Source organism: Vanessa atalanta, chromosome Z, assembly GCF_905147765.1.
Source record: "Vanessa atalanta chromosome Z, ilVanAtal1.2, whole genome shotgun sequence".
NCBI classification, from domain to species: domain Eukaryota; kingdom Metazoa; phylum Arthropoda; class Insecta; order Lepidoptera; family Nymphalidae; genus Vanessa; species Vanessa atalanta.
In genome coordinates this window covers 14006966-14031170 of record NC_061902.1, presented here as the reverse complement: position 1 = coordinate 14031170, position 24205 = coordinate 14006966, and the positions used below count along the sequence as shown (strand labels likewise).

Sequence of the window (24205 nt, the reverse complement as noted above, 5' to 3'; positions counted from 1 at the left end):
ATTGCGTAACATCGACTACCGCCCAGACTCTCAACGAGAATTGGAACAGCTTCAAAGCTAATTGTCCGAAGTGATTCTTATATAGTATTACTTACAATAGTAGGACTTTTCTATAATCAATTCTCGTAAATAAAATTCACAATTATAAAGTAATATAACCTTCTATCTAAACCGTTTATTGTCTTATTGAAAATATTCATCCCTATAATACTGGAATGCTTAATTAAAAACATTAGTCCAAAATTTAAATGTTTAAATAGATTAATATTCTTTGCAGAACAGTTCAACACAATACACTTTATACGTTTCTACTGTTTGGCAAACTTTCGAAAACAACAAACCCCGAGAGGTGTCGTAGGACACTGGATAGGAACGAAGTTCCTCTCGCTATGCATTATTCATTAAATAATAGACACAATGAAATTAATTAACAACTTTAAAGTAAATTAAATGACAATAAATAACATCGTTATTAAAAATCCTATGTGATATCAAAAAAATAACAAAAAGTATGTTCAATTGAAAACGTTTATAAAAGAGAGGGGAAGAGCGCATAATGCTTTTTCCTTTTACGACGACTTCTGCCAGTCCACTCTACTGTAAGTCGGATAGAAGAAGATCGTTGCAGTGAGTGTAGTGAGATTGACATTGAAAGCGAGCCAAAATTAACAAGAGTTACAATTAAGTAAGACGCTGAAAATAAATATAATAATACTTTTATGGGTTAGTGATTAGAGAAGACCAAACGCATAATGAATCATGTCAATACATCATGCAAGGAAAAATGTTGCAAAAATATATTATATGATATTGTATTATTCTACTGTTCGCTGTGTTAAAGCAAATATTAACACAAAGCTAATTACAGCAAAAAAAAATATAAGTTCTATTTTACGAATTTCTGTTTTAAACTTCAACCAATTTTAGACGAAGCTGAAATGTGAAACCTTTGACCGAGAGAACTTAAAAAACTATACCCTGTTCAAATTAGCTTGATCCTTTTGACAGACGGGCCGGGACGGAGTGATGAGAAACAAAAAATATAACATATATAACAGTCGATGGAACGATAGAATGCGTAATTCAAATTAGAATTAAATTTTGTTTTTAATTTATTTTTATAAAAAGAGTTATACCAGCTAAAGAGACCCCAACCACTAGCCAAAGAGACCCCAACCAAAAGGACCCCCGTTCGTAACAATAAGCTAACAATGATCTTTAATAAGGATTTTTGTAATCGATATTTGTAGCAGTTACTGCCTCTTATTCGAGTCCCTACCGTCCGACCGATGTAACATTGTACAAGCGTCTGTTATTATCAGTGTTCCTATTTAAATTTCACTTTGGAGCAATAATATTTTATAGAAAAAGTCTTAAAATTTTCGGATAACGCTTGCATCTTTAAGAACTTTTGTATTATAATATGTATTTTATTAAATATTTTGACAATTTTTAAAATCATTAAATTAAGAAAATAATATGTTTCGTCATTGCAAAGTTATGCCGATCAGAAAAATTACATCTGTCAAAAAGATCAAGCAATCTTGTACAGGGTATAATATCTATATTCGATTATATAATCGTTTACATTATTAACGTCCGAGATGACGAGAGACTAGTGTTAAGAATACGTTAATTGGTTCAAACCTATTCATGTACCATTGATTTGTTTATTATTGTTGTATTAAAGGAAAACATCGTAAAACAACTAGTTTAATTCGGTTGAAAATCCACTTTTGTAATCTAACCAAAACCAACCCGCAATGCTGCAGCTTGATAGAAAAAGCTTTGAAACCTTCTACTCAAAAGGAGAGAAGTCCTACTGGACTTTGAGAGACTCACTTTTACTTAACTTTTATTATTACAGAATATAGTTGAGATTCGCATAACGAGGCGCATGAACTTTGTAGAATGGATGTTTTTTTTTTTTTTTTTTTTTTTTTTTTTTTTATTTTTAAGGGAGGGTTTTTTCTATTTAGAAAATGTCACCCTCATAGTACTACAATTCATACTTCCTTACTTAAATTAATATATATTATTACCTACGCTGAATGCCTTTTAAGACAACTTTATATAATTCTTTAGCAGCGTCGGATAACGGATTTGACAAAACACTATTGTAATACCCTGTTTCGAATGTGAAATTGTATTTCCGCAAAAAGACTATTCTTTCAGCCTCATTCCGTACACATTCCGTAATAATGTGAACAGGATCTTCTCTTACGCCACATACAGAGCAATGTGATGAAGATACTTTACCCATTAAATAACTGAAACTATTTAAGGGAATATGTCCGGAACGAAGCCTAAGGGCTGTTACAATTTCACTTCTGCTCATATTGGCTCCATCAATCCAGGTGAGACCAGAAGGTTGCGGTTGGATTGTTTTATACCATATGCCTCTAGAAAGTGATCTCTCGTCAAAAAATTCTTTCCATAAATTTCTACAATGTACTTTAACATTAAATATTATATCTGTAAAATAAGGTTCGTAATTAAATAAAATACCCTCCACTGACGCTTTTTTGGCTAACCTATCGACAACCTCATTACCTATTAAGCCAATATGAGCAGGAATCCATTGCAACACTACATTTTTATTGTATTTATTTTGAAGGTTACGGATAGAATCCATAATGGCATAGGCTATCGGTGCACCTCGAAAAGTCGAGGAGCATCGAGCCAAATGCTGCAAAGCACTTTTTGAGTCAGACAAAATAACAAAGTTGTTTGAATCGACAGAATGTATATAAGATAATGACTCCAAAATGGCTATCAGTTCTAAATACATGATAGATATATTATAGCAATTTATTTTTAATTGAATACTATTTTTTGTCTGAATATCGAAAAATGCCGCACCAACTTCTCGACAATGTATGGACCCATCTGTATAAATTTTATAAAATTGTGAATAGGTTTTATTTAAAAAGTTTTCACAAATTTGTAATAGTTCCAAAGTGTGAAATTTACTTTTGCCCTTATCTACAAAATCTATTTCAAATCGAATATTCTGAGACAAATCCACATTGCTTACCCATGTATCTAATGAAAACATTTCTAATTGTTTCGATCTATAAATAGGTACTTCTTCAAGATGCCTGTGGATAGTTACTAGTAGGGGAATTTTTTTACGTTGCCAATAATTGTTATCTCGGCATAAAGTGTGTAATTCATTTAGTTGATTAATTATAATACTATCCTCAAACGATTTACATTTAAGCCAAAATTTTGAAGCCAAAAAATATCTCCTAACAAATAAAGGTTGTAAATTGATTTCACATTGCATTACGTGAATAGGGGTTGATTTTATAAAACTACCAATAATGCGCATACAACAATTTTGAATTTTGTCTATCTTTTGTAACTGAGTATTACTACAAATATCATAAAGAAAACTCGCGTAATCTAAACGACTTCGTATCAGCGAAATATATAGCCGTCTCAAAAACATTGGATGGACACCCCAACCAGGTCCCACCAAAATCTTCAAAACATTAATACATTTCATTGTTTTTTCGAAAATATAGTTTATGTGTTTAGTCCATTTGAGTTGTTCATCCAACCATATCCCAAGATATTTGATATCATGCACCAGTTGCAAAGTTTTATTGTTTATTGCTATTTCAATCGATTCTGTTTTACGATGCCTTCTGAAGATGCATACCTTAGATTTTGATGCTGAAATTTCAAGTCCTAAACTAGTCAACATAACATTGAGCTTATTAAGAGAAGATTGTAGCTTTGCTTTGCCGACCATCAGATCGTTACAAGTAATATAAAGTACAAAGTCATCTGCATATTGAATTATATTAACATCTCTGATAGTCTTACAAATACTGGCCGTAGCGATGTTAAATAACAAAGGTGACATTGGATCGCCTTGGGCTAAGCCACGACTTGTACTCCTAAACATAATAGTACCATCAGACTCTATTATAAGTCTTCTGTTATGCAAGACATTCCATAAGTAAGTACACAAATTAGAGCCCACACCAACCTGATCCATAGTGGTAAGCAAAACTGTGACATCTACATTGTTGTACGCACTATCTATATCAATAAAACTAGCAAGAGTACTTTGTTTCTTAGAAAAGCCTATCAAAACTTGATTTACTAAGATACCCAAATTATTGTAAGTTGAAAATGTTTTCCTAAAACCAATTGTGTTATTTGAAAATATTCGATTTCTTTCGCAAAACCATTCTAACCTGTTGTTTAAAATAGTATGAAATACCTTACAAACACAAGACATCATTGAAATAGGTCTCAGAGATGATAAACTATTAGAATCTCTGCCAGGTTTAGGTATAGCCACTAATTTTACATCTCTCCACTGGGAGGGTACAAAACCTAATTGATAAAATTTATTAAAAAGTTCTAACAACAACCTCAAACCGTTTAAAGGTAAATTTCGTAACATACTATAAGAAATGTTGTCACAACCTGGACTAGAGTCTTTTGCTCTAATACTATTTTTTAATTCAGAAAATGTTATTTGAGAATCTAAATTCAAGTTCTGGGATTTGAAAACTGGTTTGTTTGGTATCACGAAATCTGGGGATAAACATTGTAGCAACTTATAGGTTGTATCCCTATCAATGTAAGTGGATGGAGACTTAATACCCTTCACCCAACGCATTTTACGATACACTTCGTACATCGATGTCGTTTGGACAAAAGATGAACAAAAGTCATACCAGCTAAAGTCCTTAGACTTACGAAAAAGTGATTGTGCTATACGTATTTTTTCTTTTAAATTGTCAAAATTAACAGGTGTTGGATTCCGACGAAATGTCGATAAAGCCAGACGGCGTTCCGCCACGACCTTAGACAAATTTTCATTCCAATAGGCTCTTGGAGTAAATTTAGTGGATGGGTTTTGACTAATTTTGATACAGGGAATATACAAATCTGCTGCAATATTCATATAATCTATAAATAAGTTATAAGCCTGCTGGAGATCATCAGGAAAACAGAGATTAGCATACATTCGATCTAATAGCTTTTTATATGATTCCCAATCTGCTTTCTTATAATTTCGTTTAACTATAGAATTCATGACAGGTTCAATCTTAGTTGAGATTTTTATGACACAATGATCACTCCCCAACATTTCTTTTAAAACTTGAAAATTTACTTTAAGTGCTATATCTGATGATGCAAAAACTATATCAGGCGAATATTGGTGGAGTACACCCTGAACCATTTTAATACGAGTCGGTGTGCAGTCATTAATCGTAACGAACTGAGCATTAACTAACGAGTCAAGTATTTGAATTCCCCTTGAATCTATTTTCCGAGACCAGTTGGTGTGGTGCGCGTTGAAATCACCAATAATAAGAGTATTTCTAGAAGCTATGGAAAATATTTCTTCCCAATCTCGAGGTCGTGTATTAGCTGATGGTGGACAATAGACCGATATTAAACTTTTGATTTCGCTACAGTTAAATAGTTCAATGTGTAAAATTTGGATATTTGAATTGGAAATATTTACCGTATTGTTTTTACACTTTACCGATTTATGAACAAATACTGCAATTCCACCATATGAATCGAATCGGTCACAACGGAAAGTAGAATAATCTTTTACATTAAGATGACTGTCAGGTTCTAACCATGTTTCACAGATTGCAGCAATGTGGATTTTCTCTTGAATAAGCAAATTTTCAAATGAAAGCAACTTTGGTCTTAAACTTTGTGCATTCCATTGAGCAATGTTTAAACTTATTTTAAGCTGATCACCCATTATTAGTATTTAAATTAAATATTTTCATAATATTAGACAAAACTGGCCATTCAGCAATATTTTCAACTACAACTAATATTACCCATTCCACACAACACTTTATAACGTTAAACACTTTTGTTTGTAAAGAATCTTGTTTCAAGAATATAATTTCTTTTAATCTTGATAGAAGTTCCATAAATGTGATGTCCCTTGGTAAGCTAATCCCTTCCCCATCTTTCCCTTCAGTTTTGGACTCGTTATCAATACTTGAATCCGATAAATAATCTTTCGCCTCTGTTTCACCTGATAATTTTGTGTTACGAGACTTTAAAGGTATACGACTCGGTGATCTATTCGAATTCTGTTTTACCACCTTTTTTATTTTTACCACGCTAGAGTAGGATGGAGCATCAACTGTTTCTTTAGCTGACCCAAAACTCAAGGTTCCGGATTGTGTTTCAAAAAAGCTTGGTTTAACAGAATCACTCGATTCGTTAAAAATATTACTAGTTATTTTAGGTTTGTAATTTGCATTAGTATTCGGTAAAGGATCTGCAACATACATTGTACGAGCTTTTCTGTAAGTTACGTTAAACTCGGACATAATTTGGCGAATTTTTTTCTCCTTTTTAAATACCGGGCAAGACTTATTAAAAGACATATGATTTTCTCCACAATTTACGCACTTAAAAGACGTAGTGGTACAATTATCGTGATGACCACCACATTTAGGGCAAACTACTTTGTCTATAGGGCATCTTTTGGCAGTATGTCCAAGTCTCCAACACTTAGAACACTGCGAGACTGGAAACACAAACGGCTCCACTTTTATACGTAGGCCGTGAACCGTAACAAAAGGTGGTAAATAAGAATATTTGAAACAGAGTCGCACTGTTTCGCTAGGAATCCATTTTCCATCTTCACCAAGGCGAGACAATCTTTGAACAGATGATAGAATTGCCGGTTCTGTACATACAATATTGTTAAAAATTTCATCGTCAGATAAATCAATGTCTACATTCTTCATAACGCCGTAAGAAAAGTTGACCTCAAAAGCTTTTTGAAATTTCCATCCCTTTTCCAGTAATTCTTGACAAGATATTAAAGACAACATACATTTTTCATTTTCGCATTCTATTTTAATTTTATATGGCGATAAATATTTTATTTTATTAATATCCGTGATATTAAGCGATTTAAATGTGCGTGCTAACTCAAACTGCTTAGGTAACTTTTCATTACATGATATATAAACTTCCATTATCTCATTTTTCAACTTTTTGTCTTTTCTTCTATTAACCGTCTTCCACTCTTCAGCTATCACATCATCTCCCTCTTCGGCACTTATATTATCTTCTCTTTCACGTTTACTAGGTCTAACCCTCTCACATTCTTCTTTATCTTCGCTTTTCTTCTCCATATTGACTGTATTTTCATCATTCATATTTTTATTCAAAATACATTCCGTCTCACATTTTTCTATGTTAAAAATTTCTACATCATTATCATTCATTGTTAACAAAAACAAAACGCATCCTTCCGAGAATAATGTTTGTTTATCGCATAACCGCTCGGCGCTAAGGCCAGTAGGTATCGGTCGTCCGACGCTAATGCGATGTAAACAAGCAAAAAATAGGCGCAGCGAATATAAAATGTATTACGCACAAGCACTCCGTACAAGCGTTCGTACGCGTCTCCTAGAATGGATGTTAAATGGATTAAAGTAAGCCAGTAGATAATGTTAGCATAAACTATATAAAGTACTGAGATCTTATCTCTCTATTTTGCACCATATTTACGAGATATGAGTTTATTCATTTATATTGTAATAAAACCATTGCAAATACTTCAGCTGTTGATTCAGATATTGACTATTTATTTGCATTATTATCTATACTAATATTATGAATTCGAAAGTTATGTCGGTTCACAACCAAACCAATGAACCGACTTCGATGAAATTTGTTTGTGTTAACTTCTTTTAATGAAAAATAATAGAAATCGTATCGTAATCGATATGAATAATCAGAATTTACTATCACTAATAATTAAGCTGAGGTTTATTTTTGTGATAAATTGTCTAAGTTGGATCGAAATAGAATCGGAAACTTAGTAGAGTGTCTGTCCCCTCTCTTTAATAGTAGCACATTTACAACGCCCAACTTTAAAAGGGCAAAGTAACATGATACCGGGAAATAGGTCGACGTAGATAAGTTCATTAAATCCAACGGTTGAACGATCCTGCCTCGAAAACATTTAAAAGACAACTTTAGTAATAAGTAAGCAAATATATATTTTTCTCGTCAGTATAATTTAAATGTAAAAAATCAGCATTAAAAACGACTTAATGACGAAAGAACTTAGCACTTAATTCAGAGTAAATATATAAAAAAAAAAAAATCATGCCTTTTGACTAAACTAGTTCATGCACTGCAAACATCAAATAAAGAAACTGGCTAGTTCGTGAAATGTAGATGTTTTATCTGGGACGTCCAGACGAAGTTTGCATCGCCGGCAACGAGGAACAAAGCAATTACTGGCTAAAGTGAAAGAAGAAATAACAATTGCTGAGACTTTCAAGTTTGCTGAGACAAGAATGTTAGAATAAGTAAAAATGTCGGTAAGATATTTGCGTTCTATAAATTCATTTATTTTTTCAGAATGAATTCAAAAGAAAAACATCACGATATACACTTTATCGAGTTTATTAAACACTACCCTCAACCCTCGACTTCGCTTACATTTTAGCAGTTAGTCATCAGGTGTTGGTATAAAAAATATTCTATGTCTTTCCTTGGGGTTCAAGCTTGCTTCAAAACATATTTCATCAAATTGGTTTGGCCGTGAAAACGAAACAGACTGACAGAACCACTTTCGTATTTGTAATATTAGTATAGATTTTTTTAATAATTATAGAATGTTACAAACAAACAAACAAACAACTAATTAGTGGTGGTTGATATTTTCTGCGTGCAAAGGGCTTTCTACCAAGTTCAAAACTCGATCAGAACATAATAAATAATACTTAATATTAGATGTTGGACAAATTATTTTATAAAATTACGAACGAGTATATTAAACATTATTATATTCTATATTTTTAATCTGTTAACGTGAATATCGACAGATACTCGTTAAGGCAGGAAAATAATTCACTTAAAATATTTTCTCTAATATAGCATCGAGTATAAGAAATAATTTTATTATAAAATTATATGAAAACTCCTTAGGAACATCGTTTTATTACTGCCTTTAGACGAAACTCTTTCAAAGGTAACTTTTAAAAAAATAAACTATGTTATATCCCGTACCATTTAATTTAATAGGTCATGCATTATTCATTAAGTACAGCTCTCTGCAGTTTGGGTAATCTAATTTTCTAATATCCTCACTTAGTTAAACGCTCGCACGTAATTCCATCAATAGCCGTCATGTTCAATAGACCGTGTACTTTAAATCTTATTAATCCTTTTCATTTTAGATATTTTAGACCTTCCGATATTAAATCCGTTAATAAATAAAACTATTAAAAATTATATTACATACATTTTCTGTTTAGATATTGAATAAATATTACGACACTAAAATTTTCTTCCAAATAATAATTACGAGCTCGTAAGTTATTTTATGTTTACAAACTTACACATATTTTAAACTTTAATTTTATTCCGTGATTCGGTTTTCCGTTGAATTAAATAATATTTTGTTTCTAGATATATAACAATATTTTGTAATATTTTATATTATACACTAAACTAAAATGTATACACTAAACTGGATTCCTTTATTGTCCCCGTTCTCGTTCGAGATATAAACCTTAGATTATTTATATATCTGCCAATTTTATTACCTTGGTGTGCGTGACAGCTACGCTCGACACTCGCTAAACAAGTGTGCGTAAACTTAGAGGCCAATTGTTAGTCACAATTTTTTTCGAAGCGTTCTCAGCTTTGAAATTCTATCTAGACATATAAATATTTTTATAATATGTGCTTAAATGTTCGTCGTCAGTATATAGAATAGAATGATTGGATTATGAAAATATTAAATTACTAATCCGATTTATTATTTACGTTATTTCAATTTATATCAATTGATTATTTATATCAACAATTTATTTAAAAATATTTTTTGAATTTGATAAAATGAACAATATAAATACTTCAACCCCTTCATTTCCTCAGTTTCAACTTCACGACATGTAATTAAAATTTCAACTGTTAACAAACGACAAATTTCGACGAACTTAGTAGCAAGTCAGGATAATCTTACAAAACTTTTTAAACTGTTTGTATTGCGAATACGAATTCAATTAAATATTAAGCAATTAATTTTATTTAAAATAATATAAATCCCGCGTGCGCTGCAATGTTTTTTTTTATACTTTTATCAGATACTACTGTCGATATCAGCTACTGTACGTTTATGGTAGATTGCCAGAAAACTTTCAGCAACTGTCAAAAACAATTGTACAAAGTTTAAATTTATGCGGATTTTAGAACACATTCGACACAGACAAAAAATACCTTCTTTGATATATTATGGTAAAGATTAAAACCTTTTTAGTTTATTTGACTTAATGCTAGAGGAACCAATTATTTTATATATAAAAGTATGCAATATGCATATAATAATTATTATTGCGAAAAAATCTCACTATACTTTTTTCGGAAATGATACTTATATCAATTGATAGGCTTGCACAACAAACACTGTCGGATTTTGTTTATACAAAATTAAAGGCCAATCATTCATAAGGTTGAGTCATTTCGACCAATCGTGATTAATGATTACATAAATATAGTACCTTTATTACTTGTATTATGTTGGTTATTTAACATCTTTATATTATAAAATACTTATTAAAGTTATATGTGTGCGTAATTTACTGTCTAAAAAGTCCTATAGCCAAAGACACACGACAACTGTATTTGAGAGTAGAGATAGAGAACCGCGCTTCTTTCGGTTCTATTCAAGTTAAATAACATTTTATTTCGATGAGACGAAGATTATCGGACATAGAAACTTTTTGAAGAAATTGTATTAATTTTTTTAAGATATTCAATATACATAATTATGAAAGTTATATATAAAATTCATATTGGTTTTATGCAAGAAATAGTTACAAAATTTAAAGGTTGCTGTCGCGTGCGACATCCTGACTTCTTTTGCAGATATTTTATTTGATTTTCTATATAATACTTATATATATACATTGAAATTAATCTTGTATAAAATGACAGTACAAGACTGTTCGTAAGTACATCATTCAATAAGATATATACAATGATTTTGGTCTTAATTTACTACATTTAGTTAAATCTGAAAATAGTACGTAGTTTTAATTGAGTCCACAATATCAAAACAAAAAATATTAATAATAACTAATAAATGAAAACAAATACAAATTACATTATATTTGATTCATGGATATTGTTATAAGAAGTGTCTTTTTTGCATTGCCGATATCTAGAGATTTATTTCAAATATAAATGCACAGCTCATTTTCAAGCTAATATTTGCTCGTTTGTAATCTTGATTTAAAAAATCAATTAAATTGCAAGCAATGCATAATTAAGAGAAAACAGATTTTTTAAATTGAATGTTTTACAATCCTTCATGCGTTATTTGCGAGTGCACTTACGATGCAAAGCCAATACAAGCATCAGATAAAACAAAGCTCTGATAATAAATGAAAATCCTATACATAATATATGTAGCATGTACACAGACGTGATAAAATAAAGATAATATTAAAAACGTAATAAACGTAAAAATGGCGAACATCGAAATGACACGAAAATGAAGCCAACGTTATTATTTCATTGTGTCAATATAAATAGTCACGCATCTTTGAGCACAATTAATTGTGTCTGTTTAAATAGTGGTTACAGCCAAACATGTTTCATAAAGGATTGTAATACAAATGGGAAAATACATAATTGACTGTTAGTAATAAATTTATTCGATTTTTAAATGATAAATATATATATTATTATAGGTGCCGTAGATACTGCTACTAATTCATACTTAGAATAAGTATTCGATTTTATCAATCACATTAGAGTATACCTAATAATTATATTTTATTCAATAATTTACATTTAAATAAAATTTGCGCTGTCTTACCTTTTTGAGCACGACTCTCCATTATTTTTTGAATTTCTCCAGCTTCAGAGCCACTTTCCGACTCCGAACACAATGATCGTATAGCACTTTTAGAATTAAAAGTAGTTTTATTGTTATCAATTAACCTGTAATTACTATCAGAACTTGTTACACTTGTTGTACGCAATGGTGGTTGAGGTGGATTTTTCAAATGATTTCCACCAAAATCCAATTTTACCCGAAATGGTTCACTTTTACGAATATTTTTATTTACATTAGTAATTACATAATTTTGTCTATCGGCACTTATTCGTTTTGACGAAACTGTATTGATATTTTGTTTTTGATTAGGCAACCTAAAACCTCCGTCTGTATTTTGAATCAACTTTTCAGGATGTCTGTAAACAACATCAGTTCCCGTATAAAAAGACCTATTATTAATATACGAATCAGTTCTTCTTTCTGGAGCTCCTCTTATAAATGGCGAGGTGCCATATACACCCTGATTTATGCCACAATTTATATCCGATCCTCGTGGTAAACTACAACTTCTGGAATCAACAACAAGTGAATTAGGAGTACTACAGTTTGAATTTGAGTAAGTCCTGTTGTATATTTTAGGTCCTTTCATCGAACTATTCAATGATTGCCTCAAAAGATATTCATCTTCTCTCTGTTTCAGTTCCTTTATTTTTTGCCAATAAAAGGCCTCCACTTTTTGTCGAGTATTTTCTTTCTTTATTAAATCCTCTATTTTTACTTTTTCTTTCGATAGTGAAGGAGATTTAGGTATGCTGGAAGAGGATCTTTGTGATATGGGTGGTGTAAATTTGTAACGTAAATGTGACCTATTTATAGAGTTTCTTTTTTCTTCGGCTTCAATCATAGTTTTTCTAACATGCTCGTAGGGCGAAACAGTTGTAGGCATATTCGGAATTTTATGACCGATAGCTACAGGAGACGTTGGTGCTGAATAATTGTAAGGTTTTTCAAGAAATCTTTCTGTTTTAGACACTGGAAGACTTTTCTCAATATTTTTAGGTTTCTCCTTATCCGGTGAAAGACTTCGAGCTCTTATTGGCTGAATCATACGCACATCGGCTTCTTTTTTCGGGGATATCAAGAATTTCGTACTGACTTTTTTAATTTCCGCTCCTACAGATGCTGGATGCGCATGTGCTTTTGATGCTCTATAAATTATAATTTCATCCAAAGGTGATATTTTATCCGTCAGTTTTTCAAGGGAATGATAATATACATCTGGGTAAGGTATTTTATATTGTGAAGAATATATTTCGTTTTGAGGCTTAGGCGGAACCTGTGGTCTCGCCATGTATTTTATATCATCAGTTTCATTCTCATTTAGTAAAGCCATATTTTCCTGCTTCACATTCCTAACATTTTCCGACACCAAAGTGCTGCTAGAAGAATGATTACTTAAAACACTGTTGTCAACACTACTGGAATTATTTACATTCGGAACAAACGATGTTGTTGAAAGATTTTCATAAATTCTTTCGTCGTGTTCTTGTGGTCTTTCCGTCTGGTTGTCGTACCTTGTAAATGTTTGATGAGTTTGATAGTGATTACTTCGGCTTGTGCTACATTCAGTGTTCATTTTAGGATTGGAATGTTTTATCGTAGTCTTTTCTTTACTTTTATTTGAAAAAAATAAACTTGGAAACATTTTGCGGAAACTACTTCCTCTTTTCTTATTATTGTCTGACATTATGTGTTATTGGTATAATATTAAGTCCAGTGTACCTGAAACAGTAAAGAATATTACATTGATCATATCTAAATAACAAAAGTTATCAACTGTTTCGCAAATTATTTTACAGAAACATAACTGTTTTACTAAATAATACAAAAAAAAATATTTGTATGATAAATTAATTATTTAAATATTACCAGATAGGACTTACAAAAAACAATGGAAAAGATAAAAATAAGTTAAAAAATAATATAAATGATATAAAATTAGACACGATCTAAATTATGGAAAAATATCATCCAAAATATTGCGTGGTCTATAATTATTTAATTTATTATTTCACAAAATATAATTATAATTTCTAAAAAGTTGAATAATATTCGTAATCTATGCCAACAAATGCACGTATGATAGAATGAAATGTTATCTACTTTAAAGGTGTGGTGAATAAATTTTAGATGGCACATGTAATGATAAGATTACAACTGAAAGACCTACTGCCGAGAACATACTAGTATCTATTATTCAATTCGGTAAAAATATAAAAATACAAAATTATGTTGTAAAGACTTTAATTTTTTTTTTTTTTTATTAGTATACTTCCATTAGTAAGGTTATTTTAAGTATATTATATTTTTTTAAATTGACACCAATTTGATTTATGTCATATTTAAATAATTATGTAGCTATATATATGTTATTTGTATAACATATCCCTGATGTACCAATGTTTAGAAATTAATTCTACTCGTAGCTATCTGTTAGGTTAGGTTATACAACCGTTGTTATTTCTGATGTACTAGTAAAATTCCTAATAAAACCATTTCGATTCAATTATTCAATTTATTGGTACCAAAATAAACGTTATTTTAAAAAAGATTCTTTGGGAAGTTTAATAAAGTTTCTTAACTCTAGATAGATCCCATCAAATTTACTTAACGTATGTCTTACTAGTAAGTATTTTGGACTGGGAAAATTTAACGTTTTATATAAATTTCTGTTTTATATAAACGACGATAAAACCAAAATTTGCTCGTTACTGATCAAGTTAATACAAAATAGATTCCCTATATACATCCTAGACACAAATTTTGAAAATAAAGCAAGCGGGTGAAATTATTAAGCTAAATTCTCGCTGCACTTAAGGATAAAACGGAATCCTTATCCTAGAAAAAATCTATCCTTTTCCAGATCCAACTTTCCAATTCAAGGAAGTTTGTTATGGGTTAAAAGGTATGATGACTACGTCACCATTCTCAAGAAGTTTTGCAAGCGTGTAGGTGGTATCACTCATTGTTGTTTTATGGTAAGGTAATTTTAACTTTTATAAAATTTTCATAAAAAAATGGTTATAACTGTTCTATTGCAATTCACTGTATTCGTCGATTAGAATTTGAATTAGCACTTAAACTCATGACACTAGACAAAATTTAAACAAATATAAATTCGTTTTAGACATAACGATTGTGAAGCAGCAATAATTTCTGCTCGTATCTTTCTTACGAGGCCCGAAGAGCAGCAGAAACTTAATGCAAATACTTAATGCTTTTAATTCTCTAGTTAACTTTTAATTTCCTTTATGCAACAATTTTTATTTTAAAATTTAATTTAGACTTACTAAAATGATGGAAGTATTGGAAGCAAATAAAATTTAAAAATAATTTAGAAAATTACATATATTTTAAATGCTAATGTTCGGCAACGAAATTGTAAATTTTAATAAGATTGCCAACTAGCATTTTGCATAAAAATACATATTGAGTTTATCGTGCAACGCGTTTTGATGAAGCCAATTCTAAATATTTTTGAACAATATCGGCACATTATTACTGGTTTCCTAGGATCATATGTTTTGATACATAGATCCCGTCTCATGTCGGGAAAACAAGTGACAGACGTGGCTACGTCGGAAAATGCTGAAGTGAACAAACAGTACAAATATTCGTCTCTAATTCCAAATTCTATCATTGTGCCGTTTTCATTTGGAATGCTTGGACCTACTGGAAATTGTGCAAAAATGTTTCGAACACATTTCGCCTAGATAATCAATATTCCGATTCAACGAGCAAAAAATAGCTAGCATTCTACATTATCGTGCATTAGCACTGTCACTATTTTTAATTCGTATGCGTAAGTAGGTAATTCCAAATAAAATACGTACAAAACTGGAGTGTTTGTGTTAAAGATATTTTTCGTATTATATTTTCCTTGTAAACCCATATAAATGTACGTGAAAAGCAGAATATAATTTGGCATTCTGATTCAGCACCCGAAAAACATACAAATCGAGTGAGAAAATAATTTTTGCATTTTTTTTTTTTTAAATTGATTTTTTATTAAATGGAAATATAATTTAAAGACAGGTGGAATCACAAATGGAGTTAAAAATGAGAAAAGGTGTTTCTTGATTTTTTTTTATTTCACACATCAAGAGATTAACGAAGTTATGATTGCTTGAAATCAATCTCAAAATAATGCAATCTTCCCGTGAAATAAATATATAGTCTAAATATATAATTCTTTTTTCACAATAAACTTTTCAAAAGTTTTTGATGTAGTATGGGTCTTATACAGTATGATATGATGTAGGGATCTGAGGTCTTGAAATAACACAGATGATACATTTTATCTTGAAAAATCGCTCGTTTCTGTGTATTATAAAACGATGACATCACACATGATAAACAGCAACATTAGCTTATCGGTTATCAGTTTGGCATGAACTTTAGGGTTTTAATTGGTTTCGACGAGGATCGTTACCTATAAAACTAATTTAACCTAGAAATATGTACAATGCTTCTTAATTATTAAGATCAAATTAATGAAATCCTAAAATACGTACTATTTATTATCACAAGCTATAGGCACTCAGTTATTTTTTACTTACGACTTACGTACTAGCTAGCTCTTCTACTTCACTTAGCGTAAAATATAATTTAATAACAATGGCTTTTTCTAAGGTATTCAAATTTTATATGTACATAGGTAGGTACATAAATGTCTATAAATTTATGGATACATTCTCTGAGTATTTAATCTCTAAATATGTTTTGAAAATATCCTAACCATCGTATAGAATGTTTATGTTTCTTTGCATTTTTATTATATTATATTTTAGCCATGTAGTAGAAACAGGTATACTTTAATCATTATTTTATTATTTTTTAATATATATATTGATTTTTCTAAGGTTAAGATTATCTGAAAAGTATATTTTTTTATGAGTTAAAAAGACTATTTCTTTACAAGGCGTTGAGCGTTTCCACAAATTTTTGTAAAATTAATATTCAAGCTAAACCGTTAGATTTATAGGTAAAAAGTATGCATAACATTTTGTATATATATTTGCTCATTATCGTGGTGTGGTACATAAGTTTTGAGTGACATATTTTTTTAAATACATATTTAGGCAGAACGGCAAAGGCCCATGGCCCAAGGCTCCACCATAAAATAACAAATTCCTTACATCGCCAATGCGCCACCGACCTTGGAAACTGAGGTTTTGTGTCTCTTGTGCTTATGACACTGGCCTACACACCCTTCAAACCGTAACGCAACATAATAAGTATGGCGGCTTCGCGGTAGAATATAAGATGAGTGGGTGGTACGGTACCTGTCTAAACGAGCTTGCACAAAACCCTACCACCTTGTGACGATAAAATAAATAGTAATCTGGTATCAAGGTGGCGTTTGCCAGCTGGGCCCTAAATGCAACCCTAACTAACCCCTGGTATACAAATAATTTAGAAAAATTAAAAATGTTTTTTTCAGAGTTGAAGTCATCTCTGAAAGTTCCCGCTTTTTTCGACATCAAGGGGCTCAAAATATTTTTATTCATAATTATTGTAGAGCCATTCCCGACTATGATCCTCCGTCTAACTTTTTGGTATCATCCCTCTAAAGGCGATTTGTTTCTATGTAACAGGATTCAGTCCGATAACTCCGTTCGACATACTCCATGTTTTTCGAAGATCCATAACAATTCACCAGTTTCAAAGTGAGATATTATGGAGAGTTACGTTTGTGCACATCGCATATTTTAAAGTTACTCTTATTATACTTGAATAATAAAAAAAAAGTATCTTCAAATCGTTAGAATTTCTAATGATTTTATTGAAATATTTTTTTTTTATTAATCAATCTTTCTATTTATTATCATGAGATTTCAGAAGATTTATATTATACTTACTGTTATGAATGTGAAAACATAATATTTAGAAAGATTTTTTTTATATAAACTGGGTTTCCTTCAAAACTATCTTCAATCAATAAAAAAAAACGAATGTTCTACATGTTACGAAATGAGCAGCATTGCTTTTATTCGATGTTCACTGCTCGTAAAACAATCGAATAACAGTTTAAGATTCTATTTCTGCATTTAAATTTTTGTTTATTTGAATGAAACAAGAACAAAACCAACATCATTAGTGAAACAGAACAGACTTACATGAAACCGTTACAAATAAAATGAAGTATAATATTGAAAGTTTTGGTAAGTGACATCTTATTATCATAGATATATATTTTGATAACCTGTACAAGTCGGAAAAAATCGATGATAGAGTCGGCTCCATCCTAAGCAGATTACTGTAGCCAATATTTTTTTTTTTATTTTTGAAGTACTTAATATAAAAGTAGGCAAAAAGTTCGATGATAGAGCCTACTCTTTCATAGATTTTTTCGTCTTGTACAGTTAATAATAATAATTATTTATTTGTTCGATACCTATATCGGACAAGAAATAATAATACATTATTTGATGATATGACATGTATTTTTTTCACCAAATGAAAAATTATTAGGTACCGTAAACTGTTTTGCCTTTAATAAAACATCATGGTATTCCGTACTCATTCCGGCGTAAATCGCAAATGATAAACATAAATCTTACAAATGGAATTAATTTACACAAGTTCGTTCATTCATTGTAATATCGTTCTTAATACAAGTGGGTCATTATTATATTATAAAAGATGTTAAAAATTAAAAGCAACAATTTGTCATTTCTCCACTTATAATAGGAAGGTACAAATTATACAAATTATAGAAGTATGTCAAAATAAAAAAATAATATAAGTTGCAGATCTTATAAAAATCTTAAAATTTTAAATGGCATAAAGTAATAAATATGAATAGCCTCTACTTACATTTATATATATTGTCGTTAAAGTATTACGTTTTATACAGAAACAAAACTGGTTGATACTATGACTAAGTAATACTTACCGACTATGAGTCAGATCAATAAATAACGTTATCAAAAACGCGCTTGTTGAATTTGCCGCAATTATTACATTATGTCATCAATTGACAGTTTATATTTCGTAATTAAATAAAACTTGGATTCTCGAAAGTTATAAGTTAAAAACTTGAATAATTGAAATTGAATACCACGAAGAATACTTATTTGATTTTATTATATTAGATTATGATCGTGCGCATGACTAAGTAAACTGCGATTTGCGAATAACATTGAAACTAAACTTCCTATTACTGTCACAAACTTAGTACACACATAACTTATTTATTCAACAACGGTTCACTAGGTTAAATAAGATAAACAGGATATTGTTTACATTTTTTTCACTAAAAGTCTTATTATTGGTTAAAATATATCAAACGATTTTAATGTGTGTTTAGCAACATAATATAACCTTTTACGAGCATATCTACATCATAGTCTCATTTTTTCGTTAAGTTTGAAGGCCACTATCTTAATAACATAAGGCTTTTGCTAGTGAACATAGAGTCGTTTTTCATACGTAATAATAAGCCGTTCCGTTTGACGTACCTCCTTTGAAAAGTTTGGAGGTAAGTAAAATTCAAAGTTTAACTTTCAACTATTTTTGCTTCTTATGCTGTATGTCGACTTTTTGTTTCATCATTATTAAATGAAATGGTATACTTTTGTATATGATTTTACTATATAATTTGTAATATCATGTATAAAACAAATCTTTATAGAAATAGATATTATTTTTAAATTAGATTATATTTTCTTACACTGGTAAAACTGTTGAAGTGGTCCCTAATATTTTAGTATGTTAATAATAAGATTGAAAAAATACTTTAAATCACTTTACATGTTCAATTTCAGCTACATAACATCAAGATTTTGATTTAAATGTAATAAGGCTTAATATTTTTAGTTGGTTATAAACTGTTCTACTGAACAAACAATATTAAATCTTCAAACAATCATCATTGATACATAAAATAAATTGAAGTAATATATATGAATATATAAATCATATAATTCATATCATATATATGAAGTAGTAGTAGAATATATAAAATCTAATTTAAAATCAAAAGTTTTTTTGTAATAGGTACAGATTATAATTTTACATGTACTTACTTAATTAAAAATTTATTAAAATCATTTATAATTTTATTAAAAGTAATTTTAAATTTCATGATAGATTTTAGTGTTAAGGTTATTTTAAAATTTTTGAACGAACAATTTATGCGCTTGTTAAAAGGTTTGTTTTGACGTTTGTGATACAATAATGGAGTACGTGTTCAATTTGTATTCGATCTAGTAAATTTGCAGTAGCTCTCGATTTTTTTGAAGTGAACAATATATTAGCTACGTGTCTTTTACAAGTAATAATCTCCGTGTCCATTCCGATAATTTACACAGAGCAGCTGCTTAGTGCTTTTTCTTCAATCACATTCTCAAATATACAAACATGATTAAACATAAAAGTGAAATTCGATTTATTTTCTATGCTTCTTCTATCTTTATATGTTATTTTATATTTGCAATGTTACAAGAAAAAATAACACGAGGAAAATATGATGGCGAAAAATTTACATGCGCGCTTTCCCTTGTCCTAGTTCAATGTGTCGTGAATTATATCTTCGCTAAAATATTAATGGTAAGTTTTAAATACTTCAACATTTAAGTACTTAGTATCATTATGGAACTGAATTAGAAATCAAAGAAAGTCTTCTAATTATCATCTGTATCATAAAATACAATACAGATTAACTTTACCCCTACTTTATTTATATTGTAATAAGCTGTATTTACTCATAAAAAAGAAAAAAAAATTATAGGCAATAATAATCAATGTAAATACTGACTATTGCTGAATATAAGTATTGGTATAGTGGTACTAAAATCATTGATTGTTTTTCTAAAATCTAGCTGAGCAGAATACTGCTGCACTTCTGTGTTACTTTCTTTTATGAAAGGAATACAACAATCTCATTTTCTCACTAAAATGTTAATGCATTTCCCAACATATTTTACACTAGTTACTGCTCTTGGTTTATTCACATTTTAGGGGTGTGTCATCTGGTGTAAGGCATAAAAAAGTAGCTGATGTTCAAGTAGTTCAAAATGTAGCTATCTACCAATGATAAAATTTAAGAATCGGTACATTGTTCCGGAGAGTACCTTATGTACAAGCAAGATAATGCTTTCACTTTATTACATATGTTATATAAAATTTGTATTTTAATATAATTCTATTTTTTTTGACTCTACTACTATTGGAACTAGCAACTTTAAGGTTAAATTTTGCATTTTAATGTTTTATTATAATCTTATTTCAGTTCTGGCAACATGAAAAAGACACTACCCGAACATTGTATTACTTTTCATCATCTCTCACATACTTGTTGGCTATGGTGTGCTCTATAATGGCACTGCAATGGATCAATTACCCAACACAGGTACACAAATTTATTAATTCATTAACTTAAAATGACATATCTTTTAAAGTAAGGCTTTTAAGATAGATCTGTCTGGTTGAACAGCAATAATTTGGACTGTTGGTTTCTGGTTTCAAAAACTTTGATCTCGAATCAAAGTTCTTGGCATACTTACTATAGTATATTGTTACACAAGTTTGGTGTTTGGTATATATATTGCATATAATTCTTAAATGTATTGTATAATAATGTTAAATATATTTTAAGGTTGTTGGTAAAGCAGCAAAGCCAATTCCAGTGATGATACTTGGAGTTTTAATTGGAAGGAAACAATATCCGTTGAAGAAGTACTTGTTTGTTTTCCTTATTGTTATCGGCATTGTTATGTTCATGTACAAGGATCAAGAAAAAGTACCAAATGATGACACTCAAGGAATGGGAATAGGAGAAATTTTGCTGCTCATGTCCTTAACTATGGATGGATTGACCGGAGCTGTTCAGGTAAATAAAAATACCTATTATTTATTATATAGATTATTATAGAGACCTGGGATTAAAATCCTACACCTTTTGATCTGCAGCCACATTATCTCTATATTAGATCAACAAGGCATTCATTATTAAGTAATCAATTAACCGTAGACAAGCAAACATAGTAGATGACCATTATATTGTTTAATTTTATTTTGTATTTACAAAGCTTACTTGATGCGCTGGCCAATGTAATAGTTATTTCAAAGCTTATTTATCTAATATATCACAAATCACAATGTACTATTTATAAGTTTTAGCAAAGCGAACTAAACAATATTATTTATCTTTACTTAGTTGTTAATTGATGTTGATAATATTTAAAACATAATGTATTTGCATGAAATGCGTTTAGTATATCATTTTGTAATAATCTATTTTCAGGAGAGAATAAAGAGCGAATCTTCCCCTTCGGCATACTCAATGATGCTTAACACAAATATGTGGTACGTGAATACTTAAATTTGTAATATTTATTATCATATAAATATAAATTAATGTCGGTATATCGATATGAGATTAATGGGGTTTGCAGTGTTCGACTGAACATCTCCAGAGATCATCATGGTTATTTTGAAAATATTTTCATGAATATAAATCCTTTGTTTTAACTCATCACGGCAAGGTGCAGTACATCAGTCTTTACTGTTCAACCGATCAATGTTAATTGTTACATATATGTACAGGAAGTACAATTATTCAATTATACTGTAGAAAATATTCTACAGTATAATTGAATATAGCAATAAGCAGATATAGTTTGTCTGACTGACTGACTAACTGACTAACTGTTGGTGATAGTTATTCTTATTAATTCAGAAACCAACATTAATATTTTATCAATTGATGATATGCCATGCGTGAAATAATATAGCAAAACATTTCTAATGTAGATTTTTCTTTTAACCACAAAGATGACTAAGCGATGGTTATGCTTTGCGTTTGTGCTTAGAACTACATTGCGAATATATATCAGTATGTGGTAATAAATATTGCAAGTGATATTATACGTTGAAACTTTCAAACAGGTTGGATAAAAGACTTTTGTTCTCTTTTCAGGTCTTCAATCATATCTGCAATTGGTGTGCTTTTAAGCGGGGAGATATTTAAGTTTGTGACATTTGTGACTCAGCATCCAGAGATTATTGTATACTTAGTAGCATTTGCTCTGACCGGCGCTCTGGGACAGCTATTTATATTTTACATGGTATTGTATTAAGTGTATTTTTCTATGCTTTAGCATTAATACATGTTTTATAAAAAATGAGAGTTATAATAATAAATAATGTCTGAAAATTCTTAAAAACTCATATCTAATAATTCTATACATTTTTTTTAAAGATATCTTTATCTTATAGACGTGACTTATTTAAAAATAAATATCTTTAACCGTAATATCAATAGGAACTTAGTACCCTAGTTTCCTATGGTGATGTATTAACTGTATTAATTATAATATTAACTTACTGGAGAAATATCACATATTATTGACACAATTTGAGATAAACTTGGGCAAAGTTATGTCTGAATAACAAATTAGTCCATCTTTTTCAACTGGCGTCACACGAGGAGGCTTACAAATTGTGTATGTTGTAGGTGTCTGAGTTTGGTCCCCTTCCATGCTCAGTGGTGACAACAACGAGGAAGTTTTTCACGGTTCTGGCTTCAGTCATCATATTCGGAAACGTTCTTTTTACACGACAATGGATTGGTGCTACGTTGGTCTTTTCTGGTAAGAATTGAATTATATAAATTATTATCAAAATTAAAATAGTGTATATGTAGTGTGTATGTAGATCTCCAAAATGTCTGCAGAAAAGTCAACGATGGCATTTTACTATCCTCTATTTTTTATAAATAACCCGCAACATATTTAAATATTTAAAAAACAAGTAAATAACAATGTATGTAGTTTAGTTTAGTTTTCACAAAGTATATATCCCTATTAAATTAAATAATATTCATTTTTGTAATATTGCTATTATATATATAGTAAAATCCTTTTACATTTGAAAACTGTAGTATTGGAAATATTAAGAGATATTTAAATAAATGTGTAAGTTAATACATGGTATATGTTGTAAGATGCTTTAGCAGATTATGGGTGAATAGATATAGAGACCCCTTCGATATATTCGCCAAAAAAAAGATATATATTTATAAAGGGTTAAAATCCTTTTTATGTCATACAATGTTGGGATACGATGTTGGAATAGTACTGTAAGTTTTAATATGAAAATAGTTTTATATATTAGGATAGAAAATTGAATATTTATCATACTCTCTATTTTGTTACAGGACTATTTTTGGACATATTTTACAGCAAATCCTCTCCGTCTAAGAAAACCACGAACAAATGATGGCTCCGGGCCTTGGAGGCCAGGATTTTGAGAAACTTAGACAATTTGTTAATTGATTTGGACTGATTTAATTAATTAAAAAAAGAAGATATGTTTTTA

At 29.9% G+C, this 24205-nt stretch overlaps 2 protein-coding genes across 14 annotated transcripts in view; one reads left to right on the top strand and one right to left on the bottom strand.

Annotated features, from left to right (window-relative positions):
* Window positions 1–19234, bottom strand: part of LOC125076197 (coiled-coil domain-containing protein AGAP005037) — a 212572-nt gene extending 193338 nt beyond the window's left edge. For 9 of the 13 annotated variants that reach the window (XM_047688229.1, XM_047688233.1, XM_047688235.1 and 6 more), the window contains exons 1-2: window positions 18780–19232; window positions 11861–13603 (exon numbers count right to left, since the gene is read on the bottom strand). In XM_047688229.1, coding sequence (XP_047544185.1) covers window positions 11861–13568 — 1708 coding nt within the window. In that variant the 5' untranslated portion in view covers window positions 13569–13603; window positions 18780–19232. Of the gene's footprint in view, window positions 1–11860; window positions 13604–18700; window positions 18749–18779 lie in introns of those variants that run through there. The other 4 variants (XR_007120294.1, XM_047688242.1, XM_047688237.1 and 1 more) reach the window with 4 other exon arrangements.
* Window positions 19235–20063: 829 nt separating this feature from the next.
* LOC125076153 (solute carrier family 35 member B1 homolog) lies at window positions 20064–24205 on the top strand. Its single transcript, XM_047688138.1, has 7 exons — window positions 20064–20434; window positions 21117–21236; window positions 21483–21716; window positions 22131–22192; window positions 22806–22953; window positions 23343–23478; window positions 24045–24205. Exons 1-7 carry the CDS (start codon window positions 20246–20248, stop codon window positions 24104–24106), a joined length of 951 nt encoding a protein of 316 aa, XP_047544094.1. The 5' UTR covers window positions 20064–20245; the 3' UTR covers window positions 24107–24205.